Source organism: Anser anser (genome assembly GCF_964211835.1).
Source record: "Anser anser genome assembly, chromosome: 3".
In the NCBI taxonomy this organism is placed as follows: Eukaryota; Metazoa; Chordata; class Aves; order Anseriformes; family Anatidae; genus Anser; species Anser anser.
The window spans coordinates 3401171-3427120 of NC_139722.1; the positions used below are offsets into that span (position 1 = coordinate 3401171).

Below are 25950 nucleotides of genomic sequence, written 5' to 3' on the forward strand. Positions count from 1 at the left end.
GGCAGCGTCCGCCATTTTGCGTCCCCCACACGCTTCCGCCGCGGCTCCTCCGGGGCCCGGCCATGTCGGCGGGCTCGGGGCTCGGGGGCTCGTGGCCGGTAACGGGTCGGGGCCGTTGAGCCCCGCCTCCCCCCCGGTTTCCCCCTCCCGGTTCCCTTCTTCCCGGTCGCGATGGAGTTCGCGGAGCTGATCAAGACGCCTCGGGCGGACAACGCGGTGCTGCACGGCCCCCGGTGCCCGGCGGTGCGCGGCACCCTGTGCCTCACCGGGCACCACCTCATCTTCTCGTCACGGCGCAGGGAGCGCGGCGAGGAGCTGTGGCTGCTGCACGCCAACATCGACTGCGTGGAGAAGAGGTGAGGGGCGAGTTTCTGTCGTTGGTGGAGGTTTAGGTGGGAAACGAGGAGATATTTCTGGTCAGGAAGAGCAGCCAGGCGTTGGGACGGGTTGCCCAGGGAGGTGGTGGCGTCACCGTCCCTGGGGGTGTTCAAGGAGAGGTTGGACGTGGTGCTTGGGGACGTGGTTTAGTGGTGACATTGGTGGTAGGGGGGCGGTTGGACCGGGTGATCTTGGAGGGCTTTTCCAACCTTAACGATTCCGTGATTCTGAAAAAACGGCTCACCAGAGGTGGAAGGTGAGGTCCTGCCAAAGGGATCTGCTGTGCAAACCTGGCGGCAGGAGTAGGACCTGGATTATCTCAGCCCCACATCACTGTGCAGCTGCTAGGCAGTGTCATCCCCATACTCCTCCAGCAGCTTGCACAAATCAGTAACGCCCTTCACATCATGCTTCTTACTGGACTGGTGTGGTAAAACTGAGTTTTAGTTACAGCACACCAATAACATTTTAGTCTTGCCCGGCCTCTCTTGTTACAGGAACTTCAGAGACAAATCCTAACATAGTTTCTGTCAGTTTTATGTGTTCTGCTGCCCCACCGTGCTTCCCTCAAGCTGTTGAGTGCCAGTCCCCTCTCATCTGGTCATTGTCCGCTGCATGGTCCTTTTTGCAGTTTGTTCATAATATATATTTATTTTTTTTAATTAAAAACTCAACTCCTCTCCTCATAAAGCGATCCAGAAGATACATTTCCTCTCTGACAACAAGGCAGGAAAGATGAAGCAGCAGCAGTTACAGATATGAGGCTTCCTCAGAGTGGGTAAACTGTTGGTCATGGATGAAGTTGGTTCCTGTGATTCTGATTTCTCTAAGGGTTGGAGAAATGTTGCTTTGTGGCCTGAGTGCGGACAGGAGCAGGGTGAAACCTAAGGAGATCGGCTCCCATCTGGTACTGCTCAGTCATCGGGGTGCTTTGGCCACATCCTCATTGCTGCTTGTACTAAACCAGCCGTGGCTCTAGTTTAAAAAATTATTATAGGGAAGCTTCTTTTTTCTTTTAGCTTATAATGTAAGTTAATATGAAGGGAGAAAGGAGTATTTTAAGCTTTGATGCTGGGGAGTGGTGCATTGCTAGCTTGGTGCGTGATTTATAACGGAGCTAGCTGTGCCCGCACGTCCCTCGGTTAGCCCTTATTGCCAGCCCCAGTTTCTAAAAGGTCCCTAGAGTGGACGCCTCCCTCCTGAGAGCAGCTTTGTGAGCATAATTGCAATGAAACTCCTCCACGTAAAAGGACAGGAGACTATATTCCTCTCAGTGCTGGAGAGGATGGAATAACAAGGCTCTTTAAACCAACAAAGACCGTAAAAAGCTCCAGTTTGGCACCGCTTCAGGGTATTAGTGCCTAACAACTGTGTTACTACATCAGGTTCATGAAGTCTCTTCTCCCAGGTCCATGATAGGAGTGTAATTCTGTAAAAGTGGTGTTTTCCTCAGTTATCAGGTGCTCATTGAGCTGTTATCAATGTTTTGTAGTTTTTTCATAACTTAAATATGACCTGTAGGATGTGATAAGAAGAGAAACAGTTTCTAGTGATACTATGTGGAGTTTTTGCTGAAGGAATTGGGGAAAGGGGGAGTAGCCCCAGTGATGGATGCACCCTGGCTGTTACTTTGGGGACCTGTGAAATAGTGCTGCAGTGATGCACAGACTGGTTGTGCTGGAGGTGCAGAGCTTTTGGGTCAAAATGCCTCCCTTCCTTCCTTCAGCATTACTAAAATTGTAATAGGCTCTGCATGTTAACGTTTCTTTGCACAGATCACCTGTAATAACTTCAAAATAAATTAGAGGCACGTTTGTAGCTCAAGTGAAGCAACCCGAAGCTTAGCAACAGGTCTGCTCTTAGAGCTGGTGCAGCTCTGCCCTTCTTTCTGTGGTCTATCCCCTGCTTAGTCCCCCAGGGGACTGGAACTTGGTCCTTCAGTTCTTGCCTGCTCCTGTTTCTTGCATCACCTTGGGTGCTGTGAGCACTGCTGTGGTGTGCAAGGAGACTTAGCTGCTTTTCCTTAGTTCACTGCTCTGCAAACAAAAATCTGCATCGCTTCTGTGAGTGCTGCTGGCTACTTGATGTAAGGAAAGCGTTCGTTATCTGCTCAGACGTAGGCCTTTTTTCATATCTGCAAGGAGGACTGGAGAGGGCGTCTGTGTGCTTTGTTTGCTTTGTAGCATAGTTTTTCTGGGTTGATTTCCAGCTGAAGTTCCCAGTCTTATCGGGGTGAAAAAAAACAACCACTAAACATTCCTTTTCTCTTGCGTATTTTAAAGCAAAGCCAGGGTGAAAACCTTCTCTGTCTTGTAATACGTCCACTCGCTGCCACATCACAAGGGTGGAATAGAAAAGCAGAGCACAACTTGAAAAATACCAAATATTTCTCTGTTGTCATCTTTCCAAAACAGATATATCTAGGTACATATATTGCAGATGTATTACTACTAATGGAATTTTATCTTACAGGCATGTGTTGTGGGAAGAGCTCTAATACCTCACCGGACCTTAGAAGATCTTGTTCCTAAGAGGCTCTTTCTTCCTGTCTTGCTGCAGGTTTGCGGGCTCGCTGGGTACCATCGTTATAAAATGCAAAGATCTGCGAATCATTCAGCTGGATATCCCTGGCATGGAGGAGTGCCTGAACATCGCCAGCTCTATTGAGGTAAGAATTCATGATGATAATCACACTTAGGTTCTCAGACCTTCATCGGACCTCAGCCTTGGCTCTTCTCAGTCACGGAAGACCTCACTGCTGTTGTGGAAGGTGAATGTGAATAGCGGGATATCTCCTTTCAGTTGTTAAAACTCTATTTGTTGTTTGTGGGTATTTTAAAAACAAACAAAATGCTAAAAGACTACTTAATCAAATATTTCCAAATAGCATTTGGGAAGATGATGCTCAGCAGTTATGGTGGAGCATGAGGAGGTGAAAACAAATCAGACCAAGTAAGTTTCACGTGTCTCAAACAGTGTTAACAGCTCTTTTAACAAACTCTTTGAGTTTAAAGCTCAGTGGCAGGATGTAGGAGGTATCCCATTAATTATACCTGTTTGGGATGCATCGTCCTCACTCTTTGTTGCACTGTTAAATAGCACAGCCTGCACAAGTGATACTATGCAGACAAATCCCCAGTTGTGGCTAAATTGTCTGTTATCTCCTTTTTTTTTTGTGCTACTCCACTCTATGACTGTTAAACTACGCTGCAGGTAAACTTAGTACTGCAAACTTAAGTCATCCAAAAACACGGAACTATTAAGCTTGCATCACCAGTATTAGAGGAAAACACCACTTTCTGTGTGGTTTTGGAGTGAAACAGCAGTTTGAATGAATTTTAACTACTTGTTTGCTTCTGTCATCCTTGCAGGCACTTTCCACGTTGGATTCTGTCACCCTCATGTACCCGTTCTTCTACCGGCCCATGTTTGAAGTCGTTGAAGATGGCTGGCGTTCTTATCTGCCTGAGCAAGAGTTTGAGCTCCTCAGTTCGGTGGTAAGCTGAACCTAAAGGTTTGCACTGAAGTGTTTCGCTCAGAGTGCCTGCAGTGGAAATCCTCTGGGGGTTACAATAGCTGATAATGCCTGGGTGGAAAATGAGTGGTGCTCCTGGTGCTCCCTGTAAACGTCCGGCATTTCTGCATGTGCTAAATATTCCTGTTTGGCACTCATATTTCACCTGGTGGAAATGGAGTTTTGAGGTTCATGTAAAAGCTGCCTGGGAGGATATGAACGCAGGAAATGTTTATCCTTTGGGGATGCTTCCTCGTTGTAAGAATGAGTACAGGACCTTTGGTCTGGGTTTGTTCAAGTTAAGTTTTCATCTGGAGCAGGACGAATCTTTGTCAACGCCTGAACTGAAACAAAGCTGTCTTTAAACACAAACAGAAACTTAGAAATATAAATTATAGCCCTCTAGGAAGATGATAATATGCATGCCCACTTCCAGATACTTGCAGGATTCTGCCTGGTTTGATAGTGCCTTGGGTTTGCATCTCTGTGTTTCAAGTCCTCCACATTAAATATGCGCACTTGCTGCATCGCTTATGTTCCTGAGACCACATCCATTAGTACAGCATCAAAGAACATCGATTTATTTTTTTTAAATACGCAACCGGGCTTGTCTGCAGGATTTGTCACTTCCTGTTTATGACTAATAACTGAATAATGTGATTAGCTCGGCCAGATTCACATGATGAAATCAGAAAATCAAAAGAGTTTAGGGGTCTTTCTATTTTTGTCTCATAATTAGATGCATGTCCCATCTTCACCTGCTGTCAAAAGTAATAAAACCTGACCTTTTCTAATAACTAACTGCACAGCTTTTGTTTTAATTCAGTTGGGTGAGTCAAACCTAAGATCAGGGTGCTCTCCTGTTTGGAGGCAAAGCAGCGGATGTTTTCCAGGCTCAGAGGCATTTCAGGGAGAATCGAAAGGCAAGAAACAGAAGCGTGCCCTCTGGTGAGAGGGGAGATCGTGCAGGAGCAGGATTGAGGGCAGCAGCAGGACATCCCTGAGAGCTCAGTGGAAGCTTGCAGGAGATGGTTCTTCTGTTCATGTCTTTCTGTGTGTAGTTTAAAACCTTTCTGGTTTTCAGGAATCAGATCACTGCGGACTTTGGGATTTACCATCACGCAGATGCAGCTGCTAACAAAATCCATTATTACACTTTTGTCTTTTAGAGGCTTTAAAAGGGCACTGATAACTTATTTGTGAATCCCTTGGCTTTCTGAACATAGATTCCTGGTAAGAAATACGAATATATTCCTTCCCAGGAATTGTTCCTTGTAATTAAAAACCGAATGATTTATTCCTTTAAAACATATATGTCTAACAGCTGTTGATTAATTCTTGGCTTTTAACCTAGAATTTCAGATGTAACTTTTTTTTTTTTTACAAGAAATGGTGACAAAAACCACGCTCAAGTGACTTGCTTTCCCTGAACAACAGATTTAAAAAAAAATGGTGTTGACCAAACATTTTTTGTTCTATACTTAAACTTTATTCTGGGACAGGCCAGAGCAAGTAAATGGCGGATTTTCTTAAGTCACATGAGTGGAATTCAGAAGCTTACTTCCCTCTCCCTTAAATCATCCATCTGGCTGTGTTGTGCCTCCAAATTACTGTGAGATGAGACTTCAATGATACTACAGGCAAATAAGAAAGGAGCAAAGAATGCACAGGATAGATGGCGTTTGCTTATCCAGCTGTTTTTTTTTTCCTGGAGGCACTGGGTGCATGAGACCTGGACTGGCTACAGGTACGTCAGGTGAAATTTGTTTTAAAGAAAATTGCATTCCTCGCTGTGCTCCTGCATAACCAGCGAGTAGCTGAATGGAATTAGAGTATATGCAATGAAAATACTTCCTTTTCTTTTGTGGATTGAGGAAAAGCTAATAGGTCAGGATGAAGAAATTTCCCTTCTGCCAACTTCTACAGTTGCAGGGTACTGTGAACTGTAACACTGAAAACTCACGTTCCTCTTCAAGATAAGGGAACGGCCCTGGGAAGCTTATACACTCACGGGATAATCAACGTGAAGATATTTCATTGCCGCGGAGCTCGGTTTCTTTGCCTATTTCTTCTTTTTATTTTTTTTATTTTGTTGCCAGCGTAGGAAAGCTGAGGGTTCTGGACAGTTCAACAGGTTTATCTTCTGTCCTGGAGTTCTTATAAAGAGGTGAATTTTGAGGCTTTGGTCTCGGCTTGCAGTGTAGCAGATAATTGTGAAATACAGGTGATCAGACAAGCTTCAGTCTTTGCCTGCATCTGTTTTGCTTCTTGTCTCTACACTCTCTGTTATAGGGCTTGGTGCCTTCTGTCCATTCCTTGGTACTGGCCTGCCATCACTGCTTTTCAGGATTCTTCTAGGTCTGTGAAGGCTTCTCGAACTGTCGTCTAAGGCTTGTTGTTTTACACAGTTTTGTTGAAAATGACCTTTTCTATCAACTGCAAGCTCTTCGGAGGAAGAATAACTGTAGTTTTAGCTTTCCAGTACAGTGACATTTGAAAATTGCTGTCTCTAAACAAGTACCAGGACAGGCAGAATAGAAAGAAGAGAAAGTTAATCCTGCTCTGTGTTTAGGAAAACACTTCTGACTACCTTTTTGTTCCTCCTTTTGAGTCCTCTCCTCCTTTGTGCTCACCCCGCAATCCTTCGCCACTTTCAGTCTTAACTGCAATTCTTTTTTCCTGAATCCTTAAAGTTCAGGTCTCTAGATCTCTTGCCAAGAGAAGTAAATGTTAACTTTGCACTTTCTGAGCTTCACGGAGCGTACTTTTTTGATGTCTGAAGATGAGGTCCACCTCTTCTCTCTTTCCTTGCAATCCGTGCTGCTTCCTGCGTCTGCATCTACTACTGCGTGTAGCTGAATTGCTAATCCCTCACTCTGCCCGTTAGTAATGGCAGAATTTTTTCCAAACTGCAGAGAGACCCCAAGAAAAATCCACGAAGGTGCTTGCGCCGTTGGGTTTTACTGTCACCTTGTTCATGTTGGAGTACACTTTAACAGTCTGAAGCTGGCTCTGCAGAGGTTCGCTGGATCTCTGCACAAGTAGCTCTGCTACAGGAGACGAACGGGGCTAATTGCTGCCCTTCTCCTCCTTCCCCTGTAACGGTAAATTATAACTGGCTGACACAACGGTATCATCTGTCTCGTGTTATAAATGGTGAGGAGAGGAGGTTGTGAGTCGAGTTAAGTTACCAAAGTGGGAGATAAATCACGTTGATACTCTTCTATTCCTCTCGTACTGGTGATATCGGTGATGGCCAGTCTTTCAAAAGGGATACTAAAAGGTTTTGATTCTGCCCTCCCTACGTCTTAGGTAACAGTGGGGTGTTTCAGTTGTTTCCTGTATCACACATACTTCTTAAATTGTGGACAAATTGCACACCATCGTATGAAATCTACTGTAATTTGACACAGGCACCCCAAAAAGCTGTAAAAATATTGTTGTTGGCACAAAAAGCACGAACTGTGACCGGCCAACCTCCCGTCTGTGATCCAGACACTGTTTCATCTCTGCCTGTGACACGATTGCCAGAGGCAATTTAGCTCTGCATCTGGGAGAGCCTTTACCTTGTAAAATGTAGACGTTCACAGGGGCCGTTTTGAGGTTACTGAATAATGAAATAAGCTTGCAACAGGGCTGCTGCAAGACCGTCTGGGTAGGCTGCTCAACACAGTGCTGAGCACTGTTCCTGATGATGGTAACACCCATGTGTGTGCTTTCCAGCATCTTTTTCTTAGGCTGCCGCCAAAAGAGACAATTTTGCTGTATCCTGGGCCCCACATCCCTTGCATTGCATCTGTTGATGATGAAATCATGTCGTGAATCAGATCATCATGTTTGTCTGGCGGAGATACTTCATTGCAAGAAGCATTTCTGGTTCAATCTTATTTTTCCACTGGACAAGCAAGCCAAGCAGATTGCTTCGTATAACCAGGTACAGGCAGGCTTTTTTTTAAGAAAAAAGGAGAGAGGAGAAGAGACCTTTCTGATCAGAGTCATGCAGTTAACGCATGTCCAACCTTTCTGAATCAATTTTTGTTATAATTTGTGTTCTGCTACTGGATAACTTAACTGTCATGCTCTTCTCTTGCTTCCTCTGATACCTGCTTTGTTCCCCTGCCTTTTTGTCTAGCTGAAGCTTTCTCTGAACACAGGTTTTTACAGCATCTTTGAGGTTTTTGCATGCTGCAGTTGCAGAAGTCTTTACTGGTCCATACCAAAAACGCCTCATATGAGAAATTACTTGGGGTCTTATTTGCTTTCTTATATTTGTGTCCTGTCTAGTAACTAAATATAAAAAAGAGACCTTAATAGCAGCTGCCTGTTCCTCTTCAAAAGACTTTATTTCACTTAAATTTTTTGCCTGGAGCTTTCTACAGGCAAATCTGTCACTCTGCCTCTATTTTTAAGAGGCTAACGCTGTTGCTAAAATCCAAACATGCTGTAGAGGCTTTTGGGTCACCTTCCCCACCAGGGTTTCTGCCAGCGGTTTTGGTTGGCCGTAAGGAGTTACAGAATAAGGACACGATGACTAAAGATGCAGCCCAGCAAAGCCACCACCCTGCTACCAAGTGCCCCGAGCTCTGTTCCTGCCAAGCTTTAGGTGCTGCTCTGCTGGATTCAGTAAGCGAGGGCTTCTCGTCAGTGAGGCCACTTGTTGACCTTTGGTTTTGCCTGAGGTGGAGCCAAGGCTTGTGTCTGACCCCGTGTATCTGGTAGCCTGAGCTCGCTGGCAGAAATACCAGCCGCCGGCTGGAGCGTGCTGATGTTCAGCGGGTTCTTTCACAAATGTTTGGCTGCTGGAAGCTGAAAAATGATGTAACGGGAGTTCACCTTGGTGCTCAGACGCTGCCGTGGTTCCAGGAAGTGCTTCTGGAGGAAGAACTGTCGTGGTTTACGTTAAGCAGAGCCCACAGGAAAGAACCAAGTTGGAAATGTTAAATCGTAACTTTTAACCTCCAAGCAGCTTTGTCATCTGGAGCTAAGTTGTCTGCTAATGCAGTAAGTTGCATTATAGTGCGTGCTGAAGACACAGTGTTTTCTGTGCGTGTGAAACAATGAAAAGCTGCTACCACCCGTTTCTGATCGTGGGAGCTAAATGGGGAGCTGTTGTGGAACAAATCCCTCACCTCAAGAACCAGTGTCATCTTATAAAGGGTTGTCTTACAAAGTTTTGCAGGCAGCAGAAGAGATGACTGTGTGCTGGTTAACGAGCTTCTGGGAGCTGCTGCAACAAGATGTGGTCGGAGACAGCATCAGGAGATTTGGGGTGGGAGGATCGGTCAGCAGACCTCTAAATGGATACTAAAGGGCTAGGCAGGAGCATACCTTCTGATGTCTGTGATACATGCGTGCGTTGTGCCTTTGATCTGACTGATCGGTGTAGTTACGCTCTCACAGGGGGTTCAGAGTCCTGGGTGAGCAGAAGTGGTTATGCTCGGTGACAAGTGAGCTTTTACCTGTGGTGCAAATGGAACAGATCACTGTGTGTGCGTGCTTTGTTCTGAGCATGGAAGTTCCTCTTCGCTGTTACATTTCACTCTAGCAGTAATATTCTGTTTTCTGACCTAACGCCTAGAATTTCTTCCCTTTCAGACAGATGAGTGGCGTCTAAGCTGTGTCAACAAGGACTTCTCTGTCTGTCCCTCCTACCCTCCTGTTGTTACTGTCCCCAAATCCATCGATGACGAAGCGCTCCGGAAGGTCGCACTGTTTCGCTACGGCGGTCGTTTCCCAGTCCTCAGCTATTACCATAAGAAGAACGGGATGGTAAGTTGGGATGGCTGATGGTTGTACCTGAAGGAAGCGCGTGAACCTGCTCAAATCCCGTCAGCCTCTCTTAATGAGCAGAACAGCTTGTGCTCTAGACTTAATGCAGTTCATGAGACGTTCACTCATTATTTTCTAGCTTGTTTGTAAGTGTATGCATTGAAACTGGTTCTGGGCGATGGAATGAGTAATCTCCATCCTAGAAATAGCTATTAGCCTGCTTGTTTGGGCGCGTACGTGGCATGAGCTTGTCTCATCTTGCTCTTACTGCTGGGAGCCTGTAAAGCCACCGTTGGCACCCTTCCTCGCTTCGTCTGCCAAGAGGCTTCACGCTGCAGGGATGGCAGAAACCACATTGTCATGTCTCTGGGTGGTGGGCCGGCTCCTCTGCAACGGAGTCACGATGACAGCAAGCGTGCCCGGAGCCAGCGCTGCTTCTGCCGGGTAACTGTCGGTGGAGTGATCGGAACAATCTGTTCTCCGAGCCTCTCAGCTTAACACGTTTCAGGAGCAGCAAATTCTTGCTGTTGCAGGCTTCGCCGCCTCTCAGCGAGCCAAAATCTAATTGAGGCACCGATGTGCTGTAATTAAGAAATGCACTTTATGAAATCGTTGGGTAATTCTCCGTATCTCTTGCTGATGTAACTTGTTCTAAGGATGTTGGGGTGTTCCGCTGGCAGCTTGCAACCTCGATGCACGCTTCTGAGTCAAATGCTCTTAAGTGTTCTCACCTCCTGTTGCCAAGATTTGTAAGGCCTGAGTTAGAGGACATCTAATCTGACCCAGCAGTGTGCTACCTTCAAATTTTTTTTTGCCTTGCTTTTAAAATCAGCTCTCCACCAACTTCATAAGTAGCATTTTCTGCTCTTTTTCTGCTTGACTGAAAGCTCTTGAAGGAAGACATGTTCAATTATCCCTCTGAATTGTGCATGTATCAAGTGCGAGGAGTGTAGCAGCGTTTGGCTCAGTGCTTGAACTCGTGGCAGTAATGCTGTCTGTCGTGTTGCTCTCCTGGCTTTGAGTTCTCAAGTACAGCCGGAGCTGCTGACTGGCTGCCCTCACGTTTTAGTTGTTGGAGCTGTTGGGATGCGATAGCTTTCTCATTTGAAAGGTGTTTACCAAAGGAATCTCAACTAATAAACCTGTTGAATTAGGATTTATTAGCCTAGCCACTGAGTAAAACTGTGCCTAGTAGACATCATTAATATATAAGTGACTAAGATACTGTAAAAATGGATTTGAAAGAGACCTTCAGAATGAGAATCCTAAAAATGGTGGTTTATAAAGGAGGCATCAGCAGGAAGGCAGTTCAGTGGCTTGCAAAGATGGTTCTACAGGAATAATTAAAGAACAACTCTGTAACTTAGAAAGTGGCCGGCCAAGTGATTACACGACTTAAGGATTTCTAGTTTGTTTGTTTTTTAAATAAACTCTGTCTCTGTGAGTAATTGCACTTAAGAACCGAAGAAAAGAACTGCAGGGTTCAGAGCAAGAGGGAACAGCAGCTATCGGAAGAACCAGAGGAATGTGGGACGGTGTTTCTGGGCATCAAGCTGCTTAGATCAGTGTGTTTGACCCTCTAAATGTTGTGGATTGAACTTAAAGCAGAGTTTGTTCCAGACTGAAAGCCACGGATCACTTGAGCCCCAAGTCTCAAGCCTTTGTCTCCTAATTGATGGTTGGTTGTCCTCGCAGGTCATGATGCGCAGTAGCCAGCCTCTAACGGGTACGAACGGCAGGCGGTGTAAAGAAGACGAGAAGCTGATTAACGCCACACTGCGGCCTGGAAAGCGCGGCTACATCATCGATACAAGGTCCCTGAACGTAGCGCAGCAGGCCCGGGCCAAAGGAGGGGGCTTTGAACAAGAAGTGTACTACCCCCAGTGGAGGAGGATTCACAAGTGTATTGAGAGGTGGGTGAAACCACACAGGCCCTCCTCTGCTAGGCTTTGCAGGGTTGCATTGGCAGGGCTAGTTCCATAAAGTAATTGGCTTCTGTAGAAAGTGACCGGGCATCCTGGTTACGGTCAAACAGGGTCCCTTTCTTGCAAAGTGAGGGTGCGTGAGTGATAAAGACATTTGCCTTTGGGAAAGCTGTGTTTAGTTCCTTGTTCTGGACAACCTGCTGCTGCAGGTTTCAGATATTTGGCAATCTCCCTATTTTTCTGACCATCTCTAGCTGCAGTCCAGCCTTCCTGTGTTCCTCTTTTGTTTTCCGTGAGGAGCTAATAGAAGGAATTTCCTGTCCTCTGCTTTGAGCTGCTAGTTTTTGCTTATAAAAAATTATGTGGAGTTGAGCTTCATGTTGATTACTTTGCAGGTGGATGTAGGCGTCAAGCGCATTCATTCCTCTCTGTGTAGCTCATGCTTCTAGTTTTTTTAAGCTTTTTGAGATCTAGTCTACTAGCTGCACCCATTATTACACCTGAGTGCACAGTGGAATCAGTGGTGTTAAAGTGGCATTTGATCCAGCAGTACTTCGGTGCCCCTGGAAGGCATAGTGTGAAACAGGACCAGGGAAGCAGCTGTTGTACCAGCTGTGTGCAGAATGCCAGCCCTGCAGGGCTTGAGGACATACTGCAACAACTGTAAAAGTGAAAATTTGTCCTTCCTCCCGCTACATCTTTCTTACATTCTTCAGAATGTAGCCAAACTTGGCGTGGCTCTGTGTAGTGAAATTGAGTCTAGTTTAAAGTTTTCTGTTTTTTACAGCGGGGTTGCAGCTCTACAGGTTAAAACTTGCCGTGCAGTAGAAAGAACAAAGCAGCACTTGGAGCCTGGCAGATGTTTGCTAGTGCCCATGCAGGACTGCAGTAACGCTTGTACTTGGTGATGGCAGTAGGGCTCCTGAAACACGCTTTACATGTACGGTGTTCATACGGCTGAGCACGCACAGAGCTCTGGTAAGAGAAGGAAAAGGCTGCACTGTTGTAACACCTCATGGAGCAATTTGTTTTGAAAGTGGAGCAGCTGCTTGTATCCAAAGAGTGGTGTTCTGCTGGTGCTTAGCCACGGTTTGGGATTCCCGCTGAAAGCAGGCTTGTAGAGTAACGAGGTACAACATCTGTGGGGTCGTACTTGTGATGTAAATGCACACAAGTTTTAGTGCTGAATTTTGAGATCAGTATGTTTTTGTGTGTCGCCCTGGTTGCTGTGGTCCTGCTGATGTTTTCAACAATATTTTGCTCTTCCCGAAGGTTTAATATTCTGCAGGAAAGCCTCATCAAACTTGTGGAAGCTTGTAACGACCAGTCACACAACATGGACCGCTGGCTTAGTAAGCTGGAAGCTTCCAACTGGCTGACTCACATCAAGGAGATACTAACAGCAGCTTGTCTAGCTGCTCAGTGTATTGACAGGTAAAGCTTTTTTCAAAAAAAAAAGCTAATTTTCTCATTCACTGGTCACAGTTTTAATCGTTAAATACTCTGTTTTCTTTAGGTGGCATTTAGACCATTAGTAATTGGCACCATGAACTAGCTTGCTTGCACCTATGCAAGATGCTATTTCATCAGCGTGGTTAAGGAATGTTCCGTCGTATTTGCGCTCTTGAGTACAAGCCTGAGGGAGGAAACACTGACTGGGAATAGATATTAGATCATCTAGGTGACATCTGTTCCTACATCTGATTCGGCCCCTCTAATTTAGTTTGCTTTACTGAAGGTTTAGGTGAGAATGTGCCCATCTAAAATACTGTGTGGTAGCCTAGCAAAGTAACAACAGTATTAATAAAAAGTTGGGTTGTTGGGTTGTTTGTTTTTTTTTCAGCTGAAAGTTTCCAGTACCCCACTTCACTTCCAGAGACTAAACCGATGGCATTTCTTTGTTTTCCCCAGGAATTGGTCCAATGCTTTTTGCTCTCAAAATTCTTATCTCTTTAGTCCTATCTGAGCCGTCTTGCTCATCCCTTATAAGTGTTTGTGACCTCTTTTAACCTGACACTTACTAAATCCTGCTGATTTCACTAGCGTGTCCTCAAAATCTCTTCATATCTCAGGCTGGAGAGCGAAAGCCAATGGTCAGGTGCCAGGGTTTGTAAAAAACAAATGCAGGGGTCTAAATGTGGTGGTCTTTTCGTGGCTCTGAAAGGGGAAGGCCCTTCTCAAAGCTCAGGGAACCTTAAGCTTTCTGTAACAGTCAGGAAATCGGTTACACAAACAAGATGAAATGCAGTCTCATTGGTAAAACAGCATTACTGCATTAAAATATGAGCTGCTGTGCTTTTTAAAAGCACTGACAGCGTCTGCTTAGTTACAGACTGTGCCAGGAAATGATTGCTCTTGATCAATAGTTTTATCTGTAACTCTTTCCCCTTGTGTACAAGGAGAAAGATCGGTGACGAAACTTGTCTGGCTTGCTGGGAGAGTAGGCAGTTTTGTCATCTTTAACCTCCTCTTTGCTTTTTCTGTTTACCTGGAGTTAGGACACGCCAGCTCGGACCTGATGCCTGGCCTGCCTCGCTCAGAGCCTGGTGGTTAGGGCTGAGTTGATGAGAGCGGTTCAGTTACGTTGGCCCCAGGGCAGGAGTGGCTGGGGCAGATCTCTGTTGTGTCTTAAATTCTGGGGCCAGAAAGGTGAAAAGTGTTCCTGGCACACGCCGCTTGGGGAGCACATAGGCTTGGCAGTGAAGTTTTGCAGTTAAGGGGCCTCTGCCACTGCCTGGGGGAGGAAGAGAGAGTATATAAAGATTATCTGTGCTGTAGAGGCACTGGGTTTATTTTAGACATAGGACTGTAGACAAAGTTGTTGCAATGTTTAAGGTACAGATTTTTTTGTTCCGTTTTTCAATTCAAAACGCAGGTAATGTCTGCAGCGTGGTGGATTGATCTGTTTTACCCGTGCTGTGCTGATTAGCTTGGGTCTCTGCACAGAAATAAATCCAGCCTGCAGTTAATGTCCTTGCTAGGTGTAAGGGTGGTGGCAGAAGTGAGGCATTGGGTCAGCGTTTGGGAGGAGTAAGGGTTGTAAATGCAATTCAGTACCATCCTGTCCTTAATTGAGGAGTACTTAAATTTGGATAGCGTATCCAAATACAGCCTAGGATGGAAGAAGAAGAGAGGAAATCATTTGTCTTAGTGGCGACTAGGGTGTGGGGAGTGACAGCCTGTGGGTCCCCAACAAAGTGCAAAAACCTTCCTGCCCCAGACTGTCCCACCTCAGGCTGCCCCTCACGTTGTTCTGCTGCTTCACTTGTGCTGATGGTGAGTTGAGAAGCCTTTGTGCTTGGCTCTTAGACAAGCTTCCTTGCTCAGCGCAAACAATTCATCTTCCTTTCTGGACACCAAGCTCTGCCTCTTCTTTCTCCTGCACTGGCTCATTGGCTTTGCTTACAGTAAACCCCAGTGAAGGTGTAAGTGTAGTTAAGCCCAGGTGTAAGCAAGAATCTCATCAGACTGTTGCGATGCTGACGTCCACGGGATGTGCAAGTCCATGGGATGTGTTGTGCTCATTCATACTGTTACTCCTTTCCACCTTTCTCGCAGGGAAGGTGCGTCCGTGCTGGTTCATGGGACTGAAGGAACGGATTCGACACTCCAGGTGACTTCTCTGGCACAGATTATCTTGGATCCGAGGTGCAGGACCATACGTGGCTTTGAGGCTCTCGTCGTGAGGGAGTGGCTGCAGGTGAGTACTCGGGGATAGAATGGCAATCTGTTCTGTTCCCACTTGTGTTGAGAAATGGCCTGAGAGGCAGCAAACAAGTCGGGCCTTGTTGCAGCCCTGCTTCGTGTGAGCAGCCCTTGTCCGAAGGAGCACCATTATTACTGAGTCATTTGTACCTCTGGCGTTCCATGGGGCTTGTATCTCTCACCTTAATTCTTCAGTTTGAGGGAACTGCCTCTTGTGTGCCCAAGGTGAACGTCTCTTTAGAATACTAGAAACGCAAAATTTTAATTCTGCTCTCTGCTGTTGCAGCTAATGTCCTCAGACTGGTCCTTTGGTGCCCCTACGCTAGTTTGCTCTTGATAAAATCCTCTGATCAAATACAGTGGCAGCTACAGAGCCAAAAAAAGGCAGAGATGCCTTTTTTTTTTTCCCATGCCTTTTTTGTCCATGCTCACTAGCAATTTATCACTGAATGTTTGATGAAGCTACAGTTGTAGAAAATAACGGTAGTAGAGTAGTTGCATGGACAGAACTGGCTCTGAAATCCTTGCTGTATGTATTCACATCCCTGTACTTTGTGTGATGCTCTCTCTGATTTCTAGGCTGGCCATCCTTTTCAGCTGCGCTGTGCCCAGTCAGCCTACTCGAACACAAAGCAGAAGTGGGAGGCCCCAGTGTTTCTCCTCTTTTTGGACTGTGTGTGGCAAATCCTGCGTCAGTTCCCTTGCTCTTTTGAATTCAACGAACAATTCCTTATTATGCTCTTTGAACACGCTTACGCTTCGCAGTTTGGGACTTTCCTGGGAAACAACGAAAACGAAAGGTGGGTGAGGATGCTTCCTTTGAACCTTGTAAATATCAGGCTGTATCTGGCAAGAAAAAGAAGTTTATAAGCTTGAAAAAGGTGATTGTGTGGTCTTAATGCAGGTGAGGTTCTTGCAGTTCTGTGATCTGTGGCAATGGCAGGGGATTTTTCCCTTTTACAATTGGGACATTGTGAATAAAGGAATTTGTGGCTTTGTCAGGGGGAATTTGCCTTCTCCAAGTCCAAGCTACTACCTTTAGGTTGTCTTTTCTGTTTCCCTGTGTGGCCTTGAACATTCTCCACCTTTTCTTATATAATCCCTTACACAGAAGCGCTTTCTGGGGAGAAATAAATGGCGAGAGTTCAACAATGATGCAAGCTTTAGCTGCGCAAAGCAAGCTTGTCAGCATCGGCCTGGAGGAGAAGGTCAAGGCAGGCACGGGCCAAAGCTGCAAAGTTTGGCTCTTAGCTGCTAGGCAGGGATGTGACTTTATAGCCTGCTGGTCCCAGCACCCTCTGGAAAGGAAGGATTTGCTTTTTATATCATCCTTTAACTGCTGGAGGTGGAGAAACACGGAAGAGATTCGCTCACAAGGATCTGTCCCATGCTTTGGCAAAAGTTAGGCTCGTTTGGCTGTGAGCATTTTAGTTAGGTTGGGGTTTTTTTTGGCTGCGCCATAGTAAAACTTCAACAGAAGGACGCCAAACCCCTTTAGCCATAACCTGTGCCTTAGAGAAATGTGATTTTACTATGTTGAGCGCATGCTGTGAACACTCAGATGGGTGCACTTGTGATTATTTTTTTTTTAAAGGAAGCAGCTGAGATGCGTTCTGCTGGAGTCTGCCTTGCCAGGTAGTGTTAGGACTCTTGCTGAGCTTGCTTGTGGCCTTTAAGGCACTTGAGCAGACTTAGCTTCTGAACTCTAGTCCCTTTTGGATGCTGTGCTGTACCAGTGGGGGAATTCTGGAGTCCAGGAGGACAGGAGCCTCCCAAGACAGTTGGCAGCTGCCAGGGGTTTGAATTCCTGTTTTAATCTTAGGCACTTCTGTTCTCGGGTCTTCTGACTCCAGTAAAACCGTATCTGTTGGTCTGCTGCTAAACTGAAGACCACTGAAGGAGTAGAAGGAAAAAATAGAGCTGATAATACAAAAAGACAGTTTCAATCTTCCTATAAACCTCTCTGCCCTTAAAGTAACCTTTGCTTTTAGAAGAGACTCTCGTGTTTTCTGCTCAGCTGGTCAGACTGCAAAGCTATATCAGATGTAAAACTAGTGCAAGGAAATCTGAACGAGTGTTGAATGTTACGTGTAATAACCTGCCTGTCACATTTGAATGTCCGGCTGTGAGCAGGAAATGTTTTGAAGTCTAATGTTAAGCTTGTTCTGCCTGAAGTATTCATGGGAATCTCGCACCCGGCTGGCAGCTCAGTCAGAATGAGGTTTGCCACAATCTAGGGCACAGAGACCCTTGTTTAGCTCTGGGAGGTGGGTTTGGCCTAGGAACATGGACTTTTCTGTGCTCTGATGCTTCCTGCCACCAGAGGGACCCAATGGGACGTCCCCATTGCACAATCCTAGCGCTAATACTGACTTAACAGAAGGATTAAATCCCGTTCTAAAACCTGGCAGGCCAACCTTTTTGGGGAGGTGACCGATTCTTCATCTGGACAAGAAGGCAACTAACTCCCACCCAAGCTGTAAATGTTATTTCCTCATCTCTTCTTTGAAAGACAATGCTGAGTAAACTGCTTTAGGTGTCCACCAACCCCATGCTTTGTTGAGGAGTGGTACAGAAAGGATTAGCGGGAATGTTCACCCTTGGTTTGTCTTGGCTGGTAGCACGTAGGAGAGCCTGTGGCAGTCTAACCTGTGTATTTCTGACAAAATGAGTCTTAACAGTAGAAAATCGAAAGCTAATTTGGTCCTTTGGGTTTCCCAGGTCTAAGCTGAAGCTGCAACAGAAGACCATGTCCCTGTGGTCCTGGGTGAACCGGTCTGAAGAGCTGGGCAAATTCAAGAACCCTCTTTTTGAGGCCAACAGCCTTGTCATCTGGCCCTCTGTTGCCCCGCAGAGCCTGCAGCTCTGGGAAGGTAAGCCAGCCTTCCTTTTTCTGTTACAGGCACCGCGTGTCTTGTGGCTACTCGCAAAGCTTGCGTCCGCTCCTGTTGTCTCTGCTCCGTGCTTAGTCTGTCTCAGCTGGTGGTGATCTCACTCCTTTTGAAATCTATTCCAAAATATTTCTGGCATGTAGCATCCCCAGAAACATAATGGCTTCTCCTCACGTTTGGCAACATGCTGTTTTTTGCTCGGGATCGTACCAAGCCTTCCTCGTATCACTTAACATTTTAGCCCAGTATTTCTGCAGTGCTGTAGCCAAATCTACATCTGCAAGCCTCAGGTTTTTGTTCTGTATAAACAAGACTTCCCTTTCTCCTGACCAGCAGGTGAGTACTTTGTGCAGTAGATTTTCTGCTGCGGAAACTTCCTCCATTCCACGTCTGCTAAAAAGTTAACTGCAGCGTAGTCGGCAGGCAGTCATGGCAAGCTAGAGACTAAATATGGGCTGGTCTTGGTCAGTATATGAGGAAAAAAAAGGAAGGCAAAAAAAAATGCTTTTATTTTTTAACCTTGCTTAATAGAATGGTGAACTCAAGGGAGGTTCAGTATTGCCAAGTGCTGGGAGATTAGGGGAGATTTCTGTTTTTAAGAAAAAAATGTATACGTTGTGTGCACATTACTTGAGAGCAATGGGATATGAATAGCAGTCTCCTGCTGTAACAAAAATCCCTCCTGACTCTTTCCGTCTCTGGGCTTTCAGGTGTCTTCCTTCGGTGGAACCGGCCTTCCAAATTCCTCGATGAAGCCCAGGAAGAAATGCTCAACATCATAAAATACAACAGGGAACTTCAGGCAAAGGTTAACGCGTTGAGGAGGCAGCTGGCAGAGCTGGAAACGGATGACAGGATGCAGGAGAACCTGTGAGCTCGCAGGGCTTTGCCTCAGGTCTTTCTTTTCCAGTTCCCTTTACGTTAAAGACTAAACGTGGAAAGTGCATGTATTGCAAAGTCCTCTGGTACAGCTGCCCCTGCCCTCCCGCTGCTGAAACCTTCACTTCACACTATGTACCTCCCTGCTTCTCGGGAGGGATTTTTTTTGTTTACAGAAGATACACACAAGTGGGCACAGTGTCCTTTCTCTTGGCAGCTTTTCTGTCTCTAAGTTGTGTACGGTGTCAGTATAAGCTGGAACTCTTACCTCCACCCAACTGTATGGATGACCAGGATGGGCCAAGAGATGGGGTGTTTCAGACTTACTTTGGACTTTATTTCCCTCAGCTCTCTAAACACTCTTTGCAGGATTAAATGACGAAGTTCTGTGTAGATAGGGAAAGGCATTCTGCCTGAAGGCACCTTTTCTCCCCAAGAGTAGGTAAGGCAGCTTAGTTCTTTAGTTTCCTAGGTAATGGTATAATCTAACTACAAGCTCAACCAGTCTATATGATGCTTTCTGTAGCCTTCATATCTAACACTTGTTTTTGTGGGTTTTTTTTGTTTGTTTTTTTGTTTTTTTTTGTGGCTTGGGAGCCGTAGGTTAAATACCAAACCGGAGTAAGAAATTCAGTGCAATACAGGACCGAGGTAGGGATTCTGCTGCTAATGTTTAAGCCATGACCTTCAGGTGGAATTGTCCCTCGTGGACAAATACCTCCTAAGGAATAACAAACTTTTTTTTTTTTATTCTACCTGGAAAACACAAAGGTTAAGTGGTTGGCGGAGGTGTTCATTTGCTAAGCAAAGCAGTGATTTGGAGCTGTCCTTTTTGAACTACTGCCCTCTTGAAGCTTCTGACTGCACTGGCTGTTCCTGTACACTTGAACAGGCTCACGGCATTGCCAGGGTGCACGAGCAGCACTTAATCTACAGCTCATCAAAATATTTTTTACTCCATTCAGTGCTTTTTTTTTACCTCTCACGCTCTTAGAAACATCAAAAGCAGGAGTTGGGAGTTAACGTGATCTAACATCCCAGGTTGCTGCTGCAGACTGGAAGGCTGTCACACTACAGAAATGCTCACAGTGTAAATCGCTTGCAGATGCTAAAACTGCCCAAAGATGCTAGAGAGAACTTTTCCAGGTAGCTTTGTATTTTGTGGTTACTTGTTTCTGTGACTGCAGTCTGCTTTGTTATAAAGTTTGTGGATTTTTCCGGAGATTTTTTTCCTCCTTCAGAAAGGCGGGTAAGAATGGTCTGGCATGTTAACTCATCTCAGCGTTTGTTCAGCTTGATTCCATTGGTAGCTGCACATGGCTTGAATTGAAACAGTGTGTGTGGCTGGAATTGTTATTAAAAGTTGTTCAGCCTGATTGGGCTGAAACAAGTGGAGCTGTGTTAGGTCAATCTTGATCTCTCTCAAAAGTGTTGAACTTCCAAGTAATTTCTTTGGTGTTTTGGAATGAAGCTGCCTTTACCTAAAAGCCACTTTACATAAAGACAGATATGACAACAGGATCTGTCGTTGTCTTGGAAGTATCTGGAGAGTAGTCTTCTGCAAAATACGTATAGCCACTAAAAATATTTTTAAAAGTGTTCCGTAACCAAGAAGACTATTTGTGATAGTGATTTTCAGGCACTCCCTTTTAATGCCTTTTGTTCCAGTCCTTATTTCCTTATTTATTTTTTTGACTAGCCTAAACTTAGTCCTAAAGCCGTCTCGCTTCAGAAAAACAAACAAACAAAACAAACAAAAGAAAAAAGGCTGTAATACCAAATTCTACCAGTTTCTTCTTACATTGCGAGAACAACTAAATCGAGGCTGGCATAGGGAACGCTTCTCAGGGTAGCTGGTGATCTTTACTGCGTGACGGTAGAGATGCAAGTTGGCCATGCCTTCCTTCCGCCTCCAAGCTCCAGATTTTGGAGCTGCCTTCTGGGTGTATTGCAAATGAAAGCCCAGAACGTTACTGCTCTCCCTTTAAGATTACGGCTGCGTGCTCTGCACCTGCCTGGATATTGTGCTCCCATCCAGTTCCCAATTTCTGCCGTTCCTGTACGTCTGAAATACATGATCACTAGTCAGATGAGAAGGGTTCAGAAGGGACTATTTTCCCCATAATAGACTATACATAAAACACACTTAAAGGTTATGCAATTTTCTAACATAATAATTATATGTTGAGCTAAATAATAGAGAAGCAAAGAGGGTTTTTTTTTTTTTTGATCCATTTGCCTGCCTGCTCTGGTCTCGTGGAAACTGCAGGCATCTGAGGAAAATGGGTAACCAGCTGTGACAGCTAACGAAAGGCAGAAAATTCTCTCCGAGCTGGCATTTCATCCTCGACTTGGTTTCAGGACTGAGTCCGCACCCAAGTGCAGTGCGTGCACCCTGGCTTTGTGGCGGTGTGGACCCTAACGAGGATTCCCTAGTGTCATCCTGAGCAGCGACAGCAGTTTGTCCCACCCCCTGATTCCTCTGCCACGCATCGCCTTGTGTTCACAGCGAGCAGCAGGAGCTGGAGGGCTGAGTTAACCCGCAAACAGTCACCTCTGTGCCATGTTTCAGTCCTGCAGGGTGTTGTGTGAGGTGGAGTTGAGACGAGATCTCTCCTGGGAGTCCTCTCTTGGGAGAAGACGGTTCTCAGACCTGCGGCAGGCCACTCGCGGGGTCTGTTTGCCTTTTCGTTCCCAGCGTTTTCCAGGTTCGAGTCTAGTGACTACTGGTAACACGCGGTGGAGCAGTGCCCCTTCTTTGCTTACCCGTGCGTCCACCATATTTATTCACTTACTTTGATCAGCTTGCTTCTTGTTAGCCCGCTGCACTCACCCCATGCAGTCAGTGACACGCTGCTTGCAGTCACCCGTGTCTTCCTGAGCCCTGAGCGCTGTGGCAGTGCCCAGCTCTGGCTCGGCAGCGTGACGCTGCTGCCGAGATGCCCATGTCAACTCTTTTGCACGTAGCTCTCCGCGTAATAAGCTGGACATCGAGGGGCCCCTTCTCCAAGCTCTGGGGTCAGCCGACGCGGGGACGCTGCCATTTACCCCCCCCCCAAAAAAAAGGGAAAAAGAACTAACTTGCACAGCTTTCACGAACACAAAGGGAATGTGTACCTTCAATATTCTGATTGTATCGATCTAACTCCTGAATGTGGCGACCCGGTTAAGCGCACTGTTGTCCACGTTGCATACGATGTAACTTAAATTGCACTGTACAGCGTATCGGCGTCCGTCTGCTTCGCTCAAGCCTTGGAAAGCGTTGTGCAGGTTCCTCTGCGGGGGAAGGCGTCCGTACTAGCACTCCTTTTGTAACTGTGACACTGGATAGCACTGCGTGATGTGTGCTACGTAGCTGTTAACTCTTACAAATCTAAGTGGTGAGCGCACTTCTGTCCAAACATCTGGGATTGTTCATTGGACTTGGCTGCTGCATTGATCCTCATTTTCAAATGAGTAACAGGGCTGGGAGTTTCGTGCTATTGTTAGACGTATGCTGTATGTGTACAGAATCCTAGCTGCTGTGGTATTGAATATATTGCAAAACAAACAAACAAAAAAAAAGTAAAAATGGAGGAGAAATTATAATGGCTGAAATCGCTTAGCCATTTGAGGGGAGAAAACCAGATACAAAGTGGCTGTAAACTTTGCTGTAGATATGTTGAGAACATAGTAGACTTGTCTGTTCAAATTAAAACCTTGAAGACTCTAAAATTCTTTAATTACAGTGGTGAATCTTCTTTATTAGTACTGCCTTCACTTTCCGTTGGGGGTGTGTGTGACTTGGGTGTAAACACTTGCCCGAAGCTTTTTTGGTTGTTGTTTGTTTCTTTTTCCAGCTCACGTGCTTTTTCTCCTACAGCTCAACATGGGCTGTGGTGGTAGAGAAGGAATTTGTGCTGAAGGGCTGCCTGAAAAGGTTGAGACCCCGACTCTCTGCACAGTTTGCAGAGCTCTGCTTCCATGGTCTTGGCCCTTTGACACCAGCCCTGCACATGAAGAATAAGCAAATTAATTAGCTATGATTTTCAGCTTGTATTAGATCCTCTAAAGTAAGGCTGGCAGATCTCCTTAAAGGGAGAGGGGTCAGGACCCTAAAACCCAGCAAGGAGTTCGTGAGGAGAGCTGGGGCTCCGTTACCTACTGTTTTAAGCGGGTGTGTGGGAGGTTATTTTATGTGCCAGGCAAAGGGGGGCAAAAAGGCAATTTCTTGAGAAATAGAGTCTGTGACCCATGGAGGAGATCTCTCCAGGCCAGTAGGTCAGTGCGCTGTCTCCCTGGGGCAACATTGGTGGTCTCTGCCACTTGTTTGGGAGGTGAAGAATGCGTGTGGCCTTGGGTTTTTCAGCAGATGAGCGCTCTGCTGCCCTGCGGCTCGTGCGGTCCCTGATGGTTACACAGCGAAGGGTGCTGAAGGCTTCGTGTGTTCCCAGCACCTGTGATGGGTTCCTTTAGCTCGCACAGTCTGCGTGCAAGCAGTGCTTTGGTTCAGCGTGCAAAATATTTGATGGGAAGGAGCAGTGAAGATTGAGACACGTTCTTCTCAGTCTGAGAGTCGTGTCACTTCCAGCCTGGCTTTTTCAAGCCTCCATTCCCAATCCTTAAAGTCCACCTGGTTCCAGCCCCATCCAGCCTGGCCTTGGGCACTGCCAGGGATGGGGCACCCACAGCTCCTGGGGGCAGCCTGAGCCAGGTCCTCTGAGGGAAGGATTTCTTCCTAATATCTAATCTAAAGCTCCCCCCTCTGAGTTTAAAGCCGCCCCCCTTGCCCTGTCCCTACCCCTGACACAGAGTCCCTCCCCAGCCCTCCTGCAGCCCCTCAGGCCCGGGCAGGCCGCTGGGAGGTCTCCCCGGAGCCTTCTCCTCCCCAGGCCCAACACCCCCAGCTCCCTCAGCCTGGCTCCAGAGCAGAGGGGCTCCAGCCTCTGCTCATCCTTGGGGCCTCCTCTGGGCCCTCTCCAGCAGCTCCACGTCCTCCTGGTGCCGGGCCCGGAGCTGAGCGCAGGGCTGCAGGTGAGTACATCTTTGTGTCATTTGGCATCTGATGGGTCCCACCTCGCCCCTTTCTAACCTGTTCACCGAGGTAGGCAGCAGAAAGGTGAGTGCATTCCCCCAGCAGAAGAAGCAGACCAGCAGGCAAGCCTCTTAACCCCTGCGGAGGGGCTGTGTGTGAGCTCACCTCTTCAATTCTGAGCTCCCCTGGCTAGCGATGATCGTGCAGCATCCAAATCCCAGCATCTTGTGCGTATTGTGGCATGAGTAGATGTTGAGGAAGATGAAAGTCAGCAGATTGTGCCATAGGCGTTTATTTTTAAAAAAAATCCAACTGTTTTTGTTTAGTGCCATTACAGGGCTCTCTTCCGTGCCACCAATTTTCCCCAAGCAGTGGAAGAAAACGAGGAGGAGGAGCCACCACCGTGCCCTGAGCGTGACTGCACGACGCTGGACTCTGCTTGGCTGCTCACGGTTGCTTCTGCTGCATAAATGTAGGGACAAGCCTGTGGTGTTTGTCTTCCAGAGCTAGAGAGGTTGATACTTCGATGTTCTGGTGCAAGAGCGTTGCTGGTGGATTTGGATTGCTCTAATACTACAGGTCAGGCTAAAGGAGGGCTTACTCCCAAAGCTCAGAAGCTGCGAGCTGTCCTGGACAGGCACAAATCCAGGATTTTCCCTGGACCAAATTAGAGACCCGCTGCACTAGGCGCAGGGTGATATGTGGCAGTACCATACGGGGTAATAGTTTCAAGGTGTAGCTTGTGATTATTTTGGGGAGGAAAAAAAGGCGCTCGGCCCTTTTTTGAACTAATTCTAAAGTGGCTGATTCAAAGACACAGGAGATGCAGGAACTTTGCTTCATGGTGACTTTTCGCTCACGTGAAAAAAAACTTGTTGTGATGGTCCAGCCAGGTAAGTGCAGCATTTCTACAGGATGTATACGTATCTACAGGATGGAGATAAAGATATATTTAATTTATATATACTTATATATTTAGCCATTCCTTTTTGCCTTGTAATTCCGTGGTGTTGTATGAAACGTAAGCTTTTTTCTAAAAATTTTCCCAGCAGGAATAAGCGTTGTTCCAGAATTCGTATTTTTGAGCAGAGAACTGCTTGCTTTTTGTATGCTGTGCTTCATCTCACCAGCTGCCGTCCTTAGCAGTGCTTGGGGCATTTAGGCTACCCTGGCTGCATCCTTCACGGCCAAGGACTCTCTAAGCCCGTGTTAACCGGTGGAATTGATGCAGCACAGGAATGGCTTTGAGTAAGCGCAATGCTGAGCGTACTAGATTAAGACCTACACTTGACCTGAACTCTTTTCCCTGAGGACTTGATGACTTTGCTGCTAAAATGAAGCAGATTCTCTCCGTTTCTTAGAGTCGTTGCAGGGAGATAACAGCACTTTGAACGGCATTGGAGTAAGTACAAGTCTCTGGTTTCTTCAGCTCCTCAGGTCCGGCTGAGAAAAAGAAAAGTGGTCTTGGTGGGGAGAAGGTTATTTTTTATTTTTTAAATGCAAATCTCTATGGGACACTTAAAATAATAAAAAATAATAATTAAAAAAAAATGTATATTAAGTATTTTAGCGGTGTTGCCCACAGCTGGCAAGGCTGTGATTTCACAGCGAGGAAGGCTTTGGGAATGCTGAATTAAAATTCTTTTGTTCTCCACCTCTTTTTATTCCTCCTTGTGCCAGCCCAGCTGTTGACAGTGCCACACAACACACTGCATTGGAGAAGCTGGTGAGGAGAGGTAACCTGGCCAAAAGGAAAGAGCCCTGCAGCCTGAGGCAGTACCCGGGGTGTTAAACGTTTTGGTGATGCTTTTATTAATTAAGTCACAGAGACCTGTAGGATGAAAACCCGCGTGGATTAATCAGATGTCATCTAAG

At 46.3% G+C, this 25950-nt stretch overlaps 1 protein-coding gene and 1 long non-coding RNA gene across 3 annotated transcripts in view; one reads left to right on the top strand and one right to left on the bottom strand.

Annotated features, from left to right (window-relative positions):
* Nucleotides 1–22775, top strand: MTMR9 (myotubularin related protein 9). 2 transcript variants are annotated; one of them, XM_083827937.1, is made up of 10 exons: nt 1–356; nt 2938–3046; nt 3750–3875; nt 9488–9661; nt 11357–11574; nt 12859–13020; nt 15145–15286; nt 15871–16091; nt 18013–18164; nt 18893–22775. In XM_083827937.1, the coding sequence occupies exons 1-10, from the start codon at nt 172–174 to the stop codon at nt 19054–19056; spliced, it is 1653 nt and encodes a 550-aa protein (XP_083684063.1). In that variant the 5' UTR covers nt 1–171; the 3' UTR covers nt 19057–22775. The 2 variants fall into 2 exon arrangements, with proteins under 2 accessions (XP_083684063.1, XP_083684064.1); XM_083827938.1 differs by lacking the exon at nt 1–356 and adding an exon at nt 2659–2802.
* Nucleotides 20429–25950, bottom strand: part of LOC310896081 — an 8837-nt gene continuing 3315 nt past the window's right edge. Inside the window, exon 2 of the long non-coding RNA XR_014581168.1 lies at nt 20429–25730. This is a non-coding gene — a long non-coding RNA (uncharacterized lncRNA). The remainder of the gene's footprint in view (nt 25731–25950) is intronic.